Below are 15,199 nucleotides of genomic sequence, written 5' to 3'. Positions count from 1 at the left end.
AAACGGTGAGAAAATTCGTAAAGCCAAAGTACAGAGGGATCTGGGAGTGCTCGTTGAGGATTCTCTAAAGTTAAACATGCAGGTTGAGTCCGTGATTAAGAAAGCGAATGCAATGTTGTCAATTATCTCAAGAGGGTTGGAATATAAAAGCACTGGTGTGCTACTGAGACTTTATAAAGCTCTGGTTAGGCCCCATTTGGAGTACTGTGTCCAGTTTTGGTCCCCACACCTCAGGAAGGACATTCTGGCGCTGGAGCGTGTCCAGCGGAGATTCACACGGACCAGAGAGTGGTGGACCTGTGGAATTCATTGCCACAGAGTGCAGTGGAGGCTGGGACGCTAAATGTCTTCAAGGCAGAAATTGATAAATTCTTGATGTCACAAGGAATTAAGGGCTACGGGGAGAATGCGGGTAAGTGGAGTTGAAATGCCCATCAGCCATGATTGAATGGTGGAGTGGACTCGATGGGCCGAATGGCCTTACTTCCACTCCTATGTCTTATGGTCTTTAACATGTGCTTACACTGAAACAGAAGCACACAATATCACAGATTTGGTTTTAACAATAAAAAACAATTTATTACGCAAAAGAAATGAAGCTAAATTAGAATAAACCAAACAATTCACATAAAACATATTTAAAGATTTCAAAACAGTAAAAATACAATCCCATTGATGCTTTTAGAACTCAGAATTCCCTTCTCTGTCCCACATATGGTTTAACTTATCTATGGCTTCAATTCCTAGTCTTAGAAATCTGATAGCCTCTTCCTAGAACCTTCATACAGCTGAGTTTAACCATCTCATCTTCAAATAATACCTTCAGGATTTTAACCAAACTGGTCTGTATTGTTGCTAACTCATTACAATCTATTTTTTAACAGTTCTAACTATCTTCTCCCTTTCTCAGGAACAATTGCTTTCCACATCCACCTTAAGCCATGACTGCCTAAATTGAAACAATAAAAGAATTTCCCCAAGCTATTAACGCATCCCTAATCAAAAGGAAACAAAAATTTCCTGACCTCTCAAACTAAGCCTAATGCACAACTGTTTACATTGGGAAAAGATTTACAAATGAACATAGTAAACCAGACCAGTTATATTCAGAAAGTCTTTCTCTCAACATTTAAAAAATAAATCACCATGGCTACAGAGGTTAATCAATATTAAACTCACTCAACACAGAAAACCCATGTCACTCGTTTAAATTTAAAAATCTAAACTCAAATGTTCAAATATATAAATCAAACCCTTTACATTACATGGGAAGCAAAATCAGACCAACATAAGATTGACCTGACAATAAATCTGACAGATGAAGTAAAATGTGGGAAATTCTGAAGTTATACACTTTGGCAGGAAGAATATAAAAACAGTATTATTTAAATGGAGAACTACTGCAGAATGGAATGCAATCCTTCTGAAAAGTAAGAATGCTATCCTTCATTTATATAGGGCGAGACTACATCTTGAATACCGCGTTTGGCTTTGGTCCCCTTGTTTGAAGGAGGTTGCCAATAATTTGAAACAATTCTGAGGTTTACTAGATGGATACCTGGAATAATTGGATAGTCTTATTAGAGAAGACTGCACAGGCTGGACTTGCTTGCATTATAGTTTAGAAAGGTTAGAAGTCACTTGATTGAAGACTGAGATCCTGAGTGGTCTGGCAGCAATGTGGAAAGGATATTTCCTCTTCTGGGGACAGTTTTCAGTATAGAGGGGAGGATAAATTTTCAAGGGTGAAGAGATCTTAGAACACACTGCCTCAGACCCCACTGCCAAAGAAAGTCATCAAATATTTCTAAGGCAGAGGTAGACATAGTCTTGTTTGACAAAAATTAAAGGCAGTGGGGTAGATGTGAACATGCACTTCAGACACATCAGCGATGAACCTTACTAAATGATGTAGCAAGCTTGGAGGGCCACATGGCCTATTTCTACTCCTAGCCTGTAGTTTTTAGGTTTCCTTAAAAAAAAATGTAGGTTCTCGCTAGGACAGAAGATTGAATGTTAAAAATACTTACAGTAGAGGAGACTTTTTTTAAAAAAAAAGTACAGCTAGTAAGCCTTTGAACAAACTAGTGTATTTACATAACTTGAGACCACACTAAATTTTAATATGTTAAATTGGTGGTTGAATGAGTGGGAAAAATAAGGAAAAAGGATAGACATGTGGCATTTCGATTACTGCTCACAGAAACATTAAACATCAGTGTTGATTGAAAAGGTTGGAGAGATTTAACGTCAAATAATTCCTGATCTTTTAAAGCATTGGTCAATGTAGAAACCAGAAATTAAAATAACGAGACGGAATAAATTCTGTAATAACCTAGTAACAAGATTCGGCAAAATAGACAAGCATTTATTTAGAATTTTGAAATTTATACACACACACACAAATTTTAAAATCACGAAGGATGGAAACATTGAAATTGTGATTATTCACTTTTCAGGCAACGTTATAATGCATTTTGGATTTTTAAATTCAAGCAATGGGACATGGCATGAATTGTGTTGCAGAAAGACTGTACAATGCTAGTAATTTGGTTTCCATATATACATTTGGTTTTTAAAAGTTCCCATTATACATTTTCAAAAACCAAGTCCTATGCCACCTTTAAAAAGCAACGAAATCAATGTCTCTTAATAATCCATTATTTTATAGAACTAAACTAGAGTAGAAAACTTAAATAATTTTTTTCAATTAGAAGTGAAATGGTCATGCAAGCCAGAAGGATTCAAAATACACAAAGGTTCAAGTCTCAGTTGAGGGGTGCAAGAAATAGTGTATCCTAAGGCTCAGCTGCTGAGTGACTAAGTGTAAGTGTATGCGCAGGGTGAGTGGGCCCATATGTACAAGGGAAGGTAAAATTATTATATTGATTACGAGAGGTAATGAGGGGTTCTATGGGGAACAGAGAGGTTTCAATGAATTCTCAGCCACTAAGCAGTATGTATTGCCATGCTGAAACCTATATCAGTATGTAAAACATAAACACATTTGCAAAGGACTTAAAAACAAAGTTTTTATTCAAAGTACATATACCTGGTTAAGAGGGATTTAAGAGTGTGGAAGGAAAGAATTAATTTAAAAGCATGGTGGGCATGCAAAATTAAAAAAAATATTTGTAGGGCTACAGGGATAGAATTGGGGAATGGGATTAGCAAGCTAACACTGTGATGAGCTACATAGCCTTCCTCTGCGTTAATGGTATTTACATATGGGAATTACAGCATGCAGTTAAACCAGAGGTTATAAATTTTGCATTTCAATGTCATTCTACTTACCTCCAGTATCAAAACCAAGTAGATGTTTTTCTAGAGATACAGTTAAGCCCTGAAAAATAAATAGAATTGTTTATCAGCACAGGCTTAGTGAGCCAAAGGAAGTGTTCCTGTGCTGTATTGTATTAGCAAAAATTGTATGACTGAACCACAGCCATCCGGTAGAACTGAATCGATTCCTTGCTTCACTTATGGTTGGCTGGGCAGAGCAATGGATCAGCATTTTCACAATCCTTCATTAGAAATAAATATTCTACACAGCATTAATTAACTATAAACAGTAAAAAAAAATTTAAAACTATTGGTATGATAGAGTCATTTTAAACTTAATGTTCAGAGCGGAGTTGATTCTTAAACATAAAAGTTAACATTTGAGGATAATTAATCTGAGAGCACAGGGCAGGGCAGAAAAATAGTTGGCAACATGCCAGCTGGCAGTGCTTCATGCTGACAATGGATGTTTGGGAATCTGGAATGCATTTGCTGACAAAAGTCTGCACAGCTAGGACCACACTGTTCTTCACCAGTTCCTCTCATCAAGTAGTTATTGCATAAGGACAGGTTTCTGCCTGTTCACTATATAGTTTCCAGTGCTAATGTCTAGGATGTGGCTTTCTACAGCATAGGCAGGAACTCAAGAACAATAGATATAGCAACGAAAGCAGATGGGAAACTGTTCCACTACATTAGCCATTAGATTCAGATCGGATCAAAGAAATTAAGATCCCAAACAGGACACTGATAATCATAAAAGGGTTAGATAAAAGTAGTTGATTTGATGAGAGGGAAAGGGAAAAAGTAACCTGAAGTGTTGGTTTGGGAGAAAAGATAGAAAAAGGTGGAAATGTTTTTTGGGGTGGTACTAAAGAGGAATAATATTACACGAATTAGGGGACAGGAAGGTAGCACGATCTTAATTGGGCTAGAAGGAGAATAGTTATCAACTGAGAGGGTTTGAGAACACTATTGTCTAACATTGACCAGGATGCATCCTTGGCATCTTTGGACAGAAAATGTTTTTACTGGCGGTTCAGGATACGGTATCAGTCCGGAGGAGTTTAAATACATTACTATGAATATGCTGCTGTTACCCATGAGAATCCTAAAGTACGTATGTAGAGGCAGTCAGTTTAATAGGACTGAAATCATTCTATTACCAGCAGGTGGGCTCTCTGCTCAATCCTAGTTCCATGCATTTTCTCCCCTTGGCACAAATATCAATGTTTTAAATCAAACACTAATTAGAAGCAAATCAGTGGTAATCAGAGACCAGACTTTATCAATTATTATTGATTAATAAATTGCAATATACAAAACACCCAAAAAATGCCATTTAACAACAGAATAAGGGGTTCCTAGCAAGAGTATCCTCTGCAAACGGAGGTCTCTTATGGCAGAATGGCAGTGTCCCTACCTCTGAGCTAGAAGGATTTTAGACCCACTTGCTTCAGAGGTGTGTCAATAACAGATCACAACCGGCTGATAAAAAAAATCTTAAAAATGTTACTACGTACAGCATGGACACAAATGTCTCTTGAGAAAGTTGAGGGGGAGTTGAAAGTTGCACATATTTCAAAAAAAGGTCTAGAGTATCTTTAGCACTGGGTCAATGAAATGGATGTAATAGATTTATGATGGTATTGTTGATTTACAAACATGGCTGTCACTCAGCCCTGAGCCTGTTTTGCCACTGCATTACATCATTGCTGATCTGTATTCTAGCACCATCTGCCCACCGCTGTTCATCATCTGTTAACACACTTGCTCCAGTAAGAGTGTCTTTACCCCTGAACCACGAAGCTCAGGTTCAAGTCCCACCTGCTCTGGAGGTATGCAATATTATTTCTGAAAAGGCTGATTGAAAATAGGTGGAATCGAACCAAGATCCCTTGTGCTGAGAGGCAGCAATGCTAACCCACTGAGCCACCCCACAGATTTGTCTGCTTTGTTTGATAGATATGAATAAAAGTTGAATGAGCTGACGTCATATGGGACAAAGTAGACTAATCTGCAAAAATTGGGTAAAGTGCGAAGAAAACATAGAAAGAAATTTCCTCTAATCAGAAAAGCATAGGTCCATTATTGCTGTTCTTCCATCACTCTGACCGAAGAACTTTGAGAGGTTGTTCTCTGGCAATTGTAACAAGATAAACTACATGGATGAGTCATTCATAGTAACTTGACCAGAGTAAATTTCTGCTGAAAATGTGTTGCTGGAAAAGTGCAGCAGGTCAGGCAGCATCCAAGGAACAGGAGAATCGACGTTTTGGGCATAAGCCCTTCTTCAGGAGTAACTTTCTGCTAGGCAAATTTAGCAATGAGGTGTATCCAAGTTTAAAGACCCCCATATACAGCCTTTTCTGCAGTTTTCCTGCTCTTTTCATTTAGCAGGTTGACTTTTTTATTTTAATGAGATGGTCTCTAGTGAACCTTGTCATTTCATTCATTTTATTATTACAACATATTTCAAAGGCGGACAAACTTTGTGGAAATTTTATTGCATATCAATTAATTTATTTTCTTCATATGTTGGGTATTCCAGGCAAATACGTATAATATGCTTTCTTTACAGGGCAGCACAAGCTTCTTGAAAGCTATAAAACCTATCATGTTCCTCCATCATCGAAGGCTAACCATGCTTCTAACATATTAGATCTGGCTTTGACCTGCTACAACTTGCTAGCATGTGGTATAATGCATATATATCTATTAACAAACGTATTCACAAGAAAACCGGTTGGCCAGCTCAAACATTGCTTTTCTGGCTTGATCTTTGTACTGAGTTACATCCTTTCCTTTCAGTCTATTTTAAACCATCAATCCTTCTCCTTAAATGTCAAGCCAGACTGGAGTAATAAAACATTCACAGAATTCCATATTTTATTCAATTGTAACAACAATACTAATTGAAGTCTGAAAGAGAACAATGTACTGATAATTTAAATCTCAAACTGTTTTAGAAAACATTGTTTACCTCCTTTGATCGGTTTGCTTTTGCAATGGCCTCTGGGCTTAATCGTTCTTGTACCAAAATGCGAATGGCCTAAAATCAAAATTTAAAACACCTTTGATCCCAAGTTCAACTGTAGGAATTACACAATTTCTTATCCAACTGAGAAGCATTTCCTTATAGATAATTTTATCTGCATTGCAAGGCAAATCATACTGTTCAATAAGACCTACAGATTTCATTGCTTAACATATGGAATCAATTTCACAAACTGGCTTCATTTATAACTCCACAGGGAAGACATTAGCCCCATTGTTTACAGTTTGAGAAATTAGTTGTGCATTTCAGTGCTTACATCTGGTTTTTTTAAATAATATCCAATGTCTTGAGGCATTTTTAATTGACCATAGTAAAAGTATAGATACAATAGTCAGCTAAAATCAAATGATGTTCTAACCAAGATTAAATCTCAGTAAAAGCGTACACCTTACAGGTGCTAAACAAAATATTTTTCTTTCTACAAGAAAATTTCTCCTAATACACTTGCTTCAAAATATGGGCACAAGTACATTTGAAAAAGTGCTATTTCAACTGGTACTTTGAAAAGTGCACAATTATTTGCATTTGCTATCCCAGGAGTGGCCCTTGGAATACTAGTTACTAAATTATTTTATACGCATATTCAGCACTGCCATTTTTCATTGTTCTTTTTGTTCACAAATAGGATAGCTGCAGCAGCAAATGTGAGGAATGAACATTAACCCAAGGCCTTCAAAGTTGAATGATAGTAGTACCAGCTGCAACACAAGGCAGAACAGCAAGAATGAATGAGAAATAGAATCGAAACAGCCATCTTATGCACTGGCTCTAACCAAGTAATTTGTATTGCCGCCAACACTTAACTCTTGAGGTTCACCCAGAAGATCTGCATCAGTAACACATTACAGAACACAATGAATATATCAAGCACCATAAATATTTTCTCATCAGAAATGCGCACTGTTTTCTTCCCACAGCCTCAGCACCAAGTTACTTCTTATCCTCAGTGGTTTCAACTTCTATTTCAATTCACCAAGTTCTCTCTCAAGTTGTTACCCTCCTTTCTCCCTCCATTCAAGCTTCCTTATTATTCATAGCCACATTCCTGACCCTGGCCTTGCTTACCTCAGTTTTAATCATGGGTCCAGCCATTGCTGATCACACTTTGTGTTGTTCTCCATCCACAATCCCCTTCATCCTCTCTACTTCCAATGTCCATCTCAATAAACACCCTTCCAATTCATTTCAACACAACTAGTTTAGCCATCGAATCTGGCTAGACCATACAAAGCATCACCAGATCCCTTTCTCAGCTGCCAACATTGCACAGTATACAAGTCAACCTAAAACCTAAAATAAGTATCCTTTTTTTTTCCTCTATTTCTTAAAGCCCACTTCCTTCCTCCAACATCACCAATGTGAAGGTGGTTGTGGACTCTGTTGTTACCAATTTGAGACCAACCTATCAGCTGCTAATTCTTTCGTTGCCCTAGCTCACTGAGCCAAGTTTCCCTCAATGATTGCCACTGCCTTCGCTGAACTTATTTCTCTTAGTTCATTCTACTTTGTGCTCTTTCCCAGCATATCTTATTCATGAAGCCACACTTGCTACACCCTTGACCCACTTACTATTAAACTGTTGCCCACAAAGCTTCTATTCCTGGTTCTTATGTCAAGAGATAAAGTTTACCATTCTTTCTCAGAGAGTGCCTTCCAGCTTCCTTTCTGCCATCATCAAAGCAGTCCTCAACGTACAAAACCTTCTCCATGGATAACTAATCCCCTATCCCCAACTTCCCTTACCTTTCCTAAGTCCATGAACATAGTAGTGTCTTCCACACCTGTGTCCATCTCTCACACAACCCAATATTTGAATACTGTCTAATCAACTTGCTCAGAGGGGATGGGACATGAAGCAAGTGGAACTTGAATCTAGGCCTCCTGACTCATGAAGGGGCACTACCAGTGTCACAAGAATCTTATAACACCTCTATATGTGAATAAATTTCATTATGTTTGCATACATTTCACAGCACTGAAATGGCTCAAACTCACAAATGACATCCTCTCAGTGTAAATCAGGTAAAATATGCCTTCTCCACCTGTCAGCAACCTTTCATATCGTTGGTCACACCAACCTCCCCGATGCTTTTCCATCTTGCAGCTGGATTGGTTTGCATTCGCCTAGTTCCATTCTTTTCTATAAAGCTGAAGTCAAAAAATGACCTGCAATAGTTTTCTTCCTACTTCCATGCTATTATCTCCTGTGTCACCCAAAGATCCAACCATCACTCCCTATTTCTCTTGTACATGTTGTCCCTTAGCAGTAAAACCTGAAAATGTTGCATCAGCTTTAGATTGTTTGCTAACCACCTACATCTTTACCTCAGCATCAACACCTCCTTCAAAACTCTCCGTTGTTTCTAAGTTATTGGACTGCTGTTCCAATCATCTGTTACTGAGGGGAGAGTTAACTCAGTTGGCTGGAAGGGCAGATTTGCAACACAGAGTAACGGCATCAGCGCGGGATCAATTCCCATATCGGCCAAGGTTATCTTGAAGGTTCCACCTTTGCAACCTTGCCTCTTGCCTGAGAAATGGTGATCTATTCGGCTTTTTTTTGGGACTAGCAGGCCAACTATGTTTTAGCCTTTTCCACTATTAATTCAGAACTCCTGCATGCACATTACCTTCATTCTCCAATTTTTAAGTGAAGCTTTCCAGTATATTTTATACATTCTAGTTTCTTTTATACTTGCCAACTGCTTACACATTTTTAGTTTTACTGTATTTCTAATGTCTAACATGACATTCGCTAAGTTTTCCATGCAGCAGTTTGCTGATCACTGAGTCAATTAAAGTAACAAGAAAATAAATTGTTTCTTCGCTAACTCATATTTCATAAGATGCTGATAAAATTTCTAAAACCTAAAAATTACAGTATTTTCTTCACAGATCTTTATTGACTTGTTACATACTTCCAGCATTCTCTGCTGATTTCAATTCTATTACTTGCAATTTTTCGCAATTTATATAATGAGATGTATTTACAAAGCAGGGAAATCAATACAGTAGTCATTAAATGTTTGCTTTACTAGGGCAAAAATTTACTTTATGCAAGTCACTAAGGAACACCTTAAAGGACACTAATGAAGCCCAGTATGCTTACCTTCAACATTACGAGGTAGTCATCATGGCGCTGGATTTGTAAAAGATTAGCTAATGCCATCACACCAGCCTTAAAGTCAGGGTTGTTAACTATAATAGAAAACAATGTTATGGAACTGAAACTGTTCAAAAGTTTTTAAAAATGTAAATTTGGGCTAATCCAATTTCAAAAATTCAAAGTCACCAAAAGAGCTAATTTACTTTGACTCAATGCTGTAAAGAATTTGCAGCTGTAAAACATTGCAGCACCAGTAGCTGTAATAGCACCCTCTGCAGGGTATATGTTTCTCTGAGAAACCAGAAACATAGTGGTGAGGAAATTACTGTATGCGCCCAATCCTCCAGTGACAATTATACAAGTATGAAAAAAGTATAACCTTTTTCAATATAGAATATTGTGCTACATCTGATGTAGAAAGTTCTATGTCAAACGGAACAGGTTATTCAATAGGGACAGATTTAGGAGCAGTGATTCAGAACTATTGAAGTAGGACGGGTTGCAACATGTAGAGATAATGTCAAGTTTGAGTTTAAAGTGACTTATGAATTTCCACTGAAATAGCAAGTGTCAAATATTTATTGAGCATTTGTATACTATTGACAGTAGCAGAGCGCGTCAAAAATCAGTGCTTGTCAATCTGTCAACACTTCTTATTAATAGTTATTTGGTAGCATAGAATTCAAGTACCATGAAGACAGACATTTTGTTGAAACTTTGGATCTTACATTCATTAGGACAATTTGCAATATCACCAGAAAGGGGGAAAAGCCAATATTTAATACTGTATAATAGGAGACTGCTGATTGGTCAGCAAGTGGACTTGGTGGTCAAGGTGCTGCCACAGAGAATATAACAGAAAATGGGAATTTACAGATAATTGCCAGGCTTTATTTAGACTTTAAACCAGGTAAGTTGGCTGATTTATCAGGGTAGTGCCCTTACCAATGATACCAGCAAACTTTGTTCTTGATGTGTTGGGATACCTGCAAGGTAGTGCGCACACAGCTAATTTTCAATAGCAGTAAGCAGAAAAGGTCTGTTCAGTGTTATGAAGATTTCAAACAAAGATTGAAGATGTTTCACAAAAAAACCACTGACAGCTTATACACTTTCACATTATAGCTTATCACCAGGCAGCTGATGTAATCTCAGTTCCATGCAGTGACAGAAGTCATTGTTAGCTTAAATAAGCCTAAGAGTATTCCTGACCCTAATTCCTGTATTACTTTTAATTTTTAATTTCTGCCACCACTTATATTATTGAGCACCCAAACACTATTTTGCATCAATGAAAACATGGCCGTATAACAAACTTAAGATATGCTTTTAACCTCGTAACAAGCCAAAGTTGATTGGCCTAAGTGTAGGAAGACACTTTCTGGGAAACACAAGAGATCATACAAACAAACAGAAAAAGACCTGTCCCGACAACAGAGTGAAGCAAATAGAAGGTAGAAAGGAGAATTAACTCAATACTACATCTTCATTTAGCATGAGTGAGGTTGTAGGAGCAGTGCCTATTCTCCAATCTTCTGTAGCAGAGCACACAGACATGGGGAGAATATGCAAACTCCACACAGACCAATGCTGAAATCGAACCTGGGACCCTGGTGCTGTGAGGCAGCAGTGCTAACCGCTGAGCCACCGTGCCACCAGAGGTAAAATGAATCCAATAATGATGAAAGCCTCCAGACATTGACAGCTTCTGCAGTATTTGCAGACTGCCCATCAACAGTACCACTCAACTTTCTTGCAACTTTTTGGTCAATATGGATAACCCATACAATTTCTTAGATCAGGTTTCCTCCTCTTAAGAGTAAACTATAGTTGAGCATGGCTATTACTTACCATCAAGATTAATAAGTGGATCTGTGCCTTTTGTAGCATCATTTCTTACACTTTCTGCTGTACAATTCTTATATTTATCCACTGTGGGAGGGAAAAAAATCAGTTTAAAAAGCTTACTGACTGAACATTGCATTTCTGAAATTTCTCAATATGTGTATAGCATTAACAAAACCACAATCATTAGTCACCTCCTGACTTTGTAGCAATGGTATTTACAATTGAGGGCTTGTTAGGCCAACAGTAGAGAACATATTCAACTAATTAGCATTCAAGTGCAGTCACATGCAAGGAACACTCTGAAGCACCTTTGCCTGCTGCCAAGCAAATATCCTATGAATATTTAAGCCATTATTTTGTTTTCCTTGATCCATCTATCCAAATGTAAACGTATACAGTTTCTGCCTTATCCATTAAAAAGGGGAAGCAAATTCCACAGCCCTTCAATAGCCCTGGTTCTAGTTGCTCTTTGTTTGAAACAGATTAATGCTGATTTTTCTTTAATTGAATATAAAGATAGTCTTTTATTGGTGATGGTCATAGCCTGGAATTTGTAAGGCATGAACTTTACCTGCCAATTGTCAGCCCAAGCTTGGATATTGTCCAGATCTTGGTGCATTTGGGCACAGACTGCTTCAGATGGTGCTCTACATTGTGCAATCATCAGTGACCATCCCCACTTCTGACCTTCTAATGGAGGGAAGGTCATTGATGAAGCAGCTGAAGATGGTTGGGCCTAGGACGCTACCCTGAGGAACTCCTGCAGAGATGTCCTGGAGCTGAGATGACTGACCAACAATCAATCTCTCCCTTTGTGCCAGGTATGACTCTAACCATCGGAGAGTTTGCCTCGGGATTCCCATTCATTGCAGTTTTGTCAGGGCTCCTTGATGCCACACTCCATCAAATGCAGACTTGATGTCAAGGGCTGTCACACTCATCTCACGTGTGGAATTCAGCTATGTCCAAGTTTGAACCAAGGCTGTAATGAGGTCAGGAGCTGAATAGTCCTGGCAGAACCCAAACTGGAGTCACTGAGCAGGCTATTGCTAAGCAGGTGCTGCTTGATAGCACTGTTAATGACACCTACCATCACTTTATTGATGATCAAGAATAGACTGATGGGCCAGTAATTGGTTAAGCTGGATTTTAACTGCCTTTTACGTATAGGGTATACTTGGGCAATTTTGCACATTGTTGGATAGATGCCAATATAGCTGTACTGGAACAACCTGGCTAGGGGTGCGGCAAGTACTGGAGCACAAGTCTTCAGTATTATTGCCAGAACATTGCCAGGGCCTGTAGCCTTTTGCAGTATCTAGCATCTCCAACCATTTCTTGGTACCACATGGAGTAATTCAAACTGGCTGAAGACTTGTGTCTGTACTAGTGGAGATATCTGGAGGAAGCCAAAATGGATGATACACTCTACACTTCAGGCTGAAGACTGCTGCGAAAGCTTCAGCCTTACCTTTTGCACTGATGTGCTGGGCTCTTCCATCATTGAGGATGGGGATATTTGTGGAGCCTCCTCCTCCACCAGTGAATTATTTAGTCATCCACCACCATTCACTACCGGATATGGCTGGGCTGCAGAGCATAGATCTGATCCGTTGGTTGTGGAATCACTTGCTGTCTAAGATGTTTAGCATGCAAATAACCCAGTTTGGTGACTTCATTAGACTGACACCTCATTTTCAGGTAAGCCTGGTGTTGCCCTCCTGCATTCGCCATTGAACAAGGGTTGATCCCCTGGCTTTATGGTAATGGTTGAGGGGCGAGGGTCACGAGGTTAAGATTGTACTGGAGTACAGTTTTGCTGCTGTTGATGGCCCAAAGAGCCTCATAGATGCCCAGTCTTGACTTGCTAGATCTGTTCAGAATCTGTCCCATTTCGCACAGTGATAGCGCCATACAATTGCGCAGGCGAGACTTCGTCTCCACAAGGACTGTGTGGTGGTCATGCGTACCAATACTGTCATGGACAGATGCATCTGCAACTGGCAGATTGGTAAGGATAAAGTCAAGTATGATTTTCCCTAGTTTGTTTCCTTACCACCTGCTGCAGATGCGGTCCAGCAAATGTGTCATTTAGGACCTCACCAGCTCAATCAGTAGTACTGCTGCCAAGGCACTGTTGGTGGTGGTCACAGAAATGCCCCATGCAGAGTACATTTTGTGCCCCTGCCATCCTCTATACTTGCTCCAAGTATTGTTCAACAAGAAGGAGTATCATGTTCAACATTGACAGAGGACACCGCATGGTAGTCAGCAGGTGTACTTGCCCACATTTAACCTGAAGCCATGAGACTTCATTTTCCGGATTCAATGTTGAGGACTTCCAGAGCAACTCCCTCCTGACTATATACCACTGTGCCGCCACTGGTGGGCCAGGACATTTCCAGGGATGATGATGGTGGTATCTGGAACATTGTCTGTAAGGTATGATTCTGTGAGTATGATTACATCAGGTTGTTGTTTGAAGGGTTTGAAAGACAGCTCTCCTAATTTTGGCACTACCCCCAGATGTTAGGAAAGAGGACTTTGCAGGATCAACAGGGCTGCTTCTGCCCTTGTCTTTAGCAACTGAGAGTCAACCACATTGCTGTGGATATGGAGTCACATGTAGGCCAGACCAGGTGGGGATGGCAGATTTCCTTCTCTAAAAGGACATTAATGAGCCAGATGGGTTTTCTCCGACAATTGACAATGATTTCACTGTCATCAGTAGATTCTTAATTCCAGATCTTTCTTTATTGAATTCAAATTCCACCATTTGCAGTGGTGGGATTTGAACCTAGGTCCCCAGAACATTACCTGGGTCTCTGGATTAATTGTCTAGCAATAATACCACTAGGCCATTGCACTCCCTTGATTGTTTTAGCTACTATAGTATTTCATTTTTAGATGACAATTGTCCAATTCCACACTGGATATGGCAAAGATTATTTGTCACATTTAACATGCCAACTTATTTTCTTTACTGTTAATCTACTTCCTTCTACATACTCATTTTCACAATGGAAATTTAATGTTGTGCAAATTAACCCCTTTTTTTTACTTAATACAATCACACAAATACAAACTGCCAATTCCAACATAAATTCCCATCTTGTCATGTAATGTACTTTTGAAACAGTTTAAAATATTTTTGCCTCCAACAATCCACTTGACAAACCATCCCATGCATATGAAAAATGTGGTCCTACAGATAAGGAAATAGTAATTATGTACTTTTTAGTACAAAGAGATACCAAATGACTTCTGTTCGCTGCAGCATGTTACCTCAGAATTAGGCATATCAATGGAAGGACAGAGAAATAAAGTCATAGTGTGAAGGAGGATAAGGTGGTGGAAAGCATACTTTGCATGTGCCCTGCCCATTAATGTATAATTACCCTTTTACCTGTTGAATTTCAGGAACTTGAAGAGGAAATCTGAGATTTTAAAAACAGAATATAGAAAACCAACCATAACCAGGATGCTCATATGTTGACTATAACGAATGCTCAGAGGCTGAGGTTCAGTTGAATGCATCGGGCAAATAGTCAAGGAACTTCAAGAGAAACATCAGGGAACAATGGATCAGCATTCGTGCAGCATGCTTTCCCCACCATCAGTATCTAAGCACTCCCAAGGGAAGCAAATGGACTCACCAGCAGGTTGAATTCCAACAGACAATTAAAGGACTCCAGAAGAGAGACTGTGGAATCTCAATAACCCCAGAACCACCAATCTCAAAAGTGATCAACCCTTTGGCTTTATGGCTTGGACTTTCCAATCTTATAACAATGTTGATGGCCTATCAGCTGCCAAGCAACACCTTACTGAATGCTTGCCATCCAATGCTAACATCATTTACCTCCAAAAGACAGACACAGAAACTAAAGAAAGCACTATTAATC

The 15,199-nt window shown here is 38.9% G+C and overlaps 1 protein-coding gene across 1 annotated transcript in view; it reads right to left on the bottom strand.

The window, feature by feature from the left end:
- rtraf (RNA transcription, translation and transport factor) overlaps positions 1–15,199 on the bottom strand; it is a 32,198-nt gene that overhangs the window by 777 nt on the left and 16,222 nt on the right. Inside the window, exons 4-7 of the mRNA XM_043697647.1 lie at positions 11,298–11,378; positions 9,450–9,538; positions 6,266–6,334; positions 3,295–3,343 (exon numbers count right to left, since the gene is read on the bottom strand). Of these exons, the coding sequence (XP_043553582.1) occupies positions 3,295–3,343; positions 6,266–6,334; positions 9,450–9,538; positions 11,298–11,378 (288 nt within the window). The remainder of the gene's footprint in view (positions 1–3,294; positions 3,344–6,265; positions 6,335–9,449; positions 9,539–11,297; positions 11,379–15,199) is intronic.

This window comes from Chiloscyllium plagiosum, chromosome 10, assembly GCF_004010195.1.
Source record: "Chiloscyllium plagiosum isolate BGI_BamShark_2017 chromosome 10, ASM401019v2, whole genome shotgun sequence".
Lineage (NCBI taxonomy): Eukaryota > Metazoa > Chordata > Chondrichthyes > Orectolobiformes > Hemiscylliidae > Chiloscyllium > Chiloscyllium plagiosum.
The sequence above is the reverse complement of the archived record's forward strand: the minus strand, read 5'-3'. Positions and strand labels throughout refer to the sequence as shown.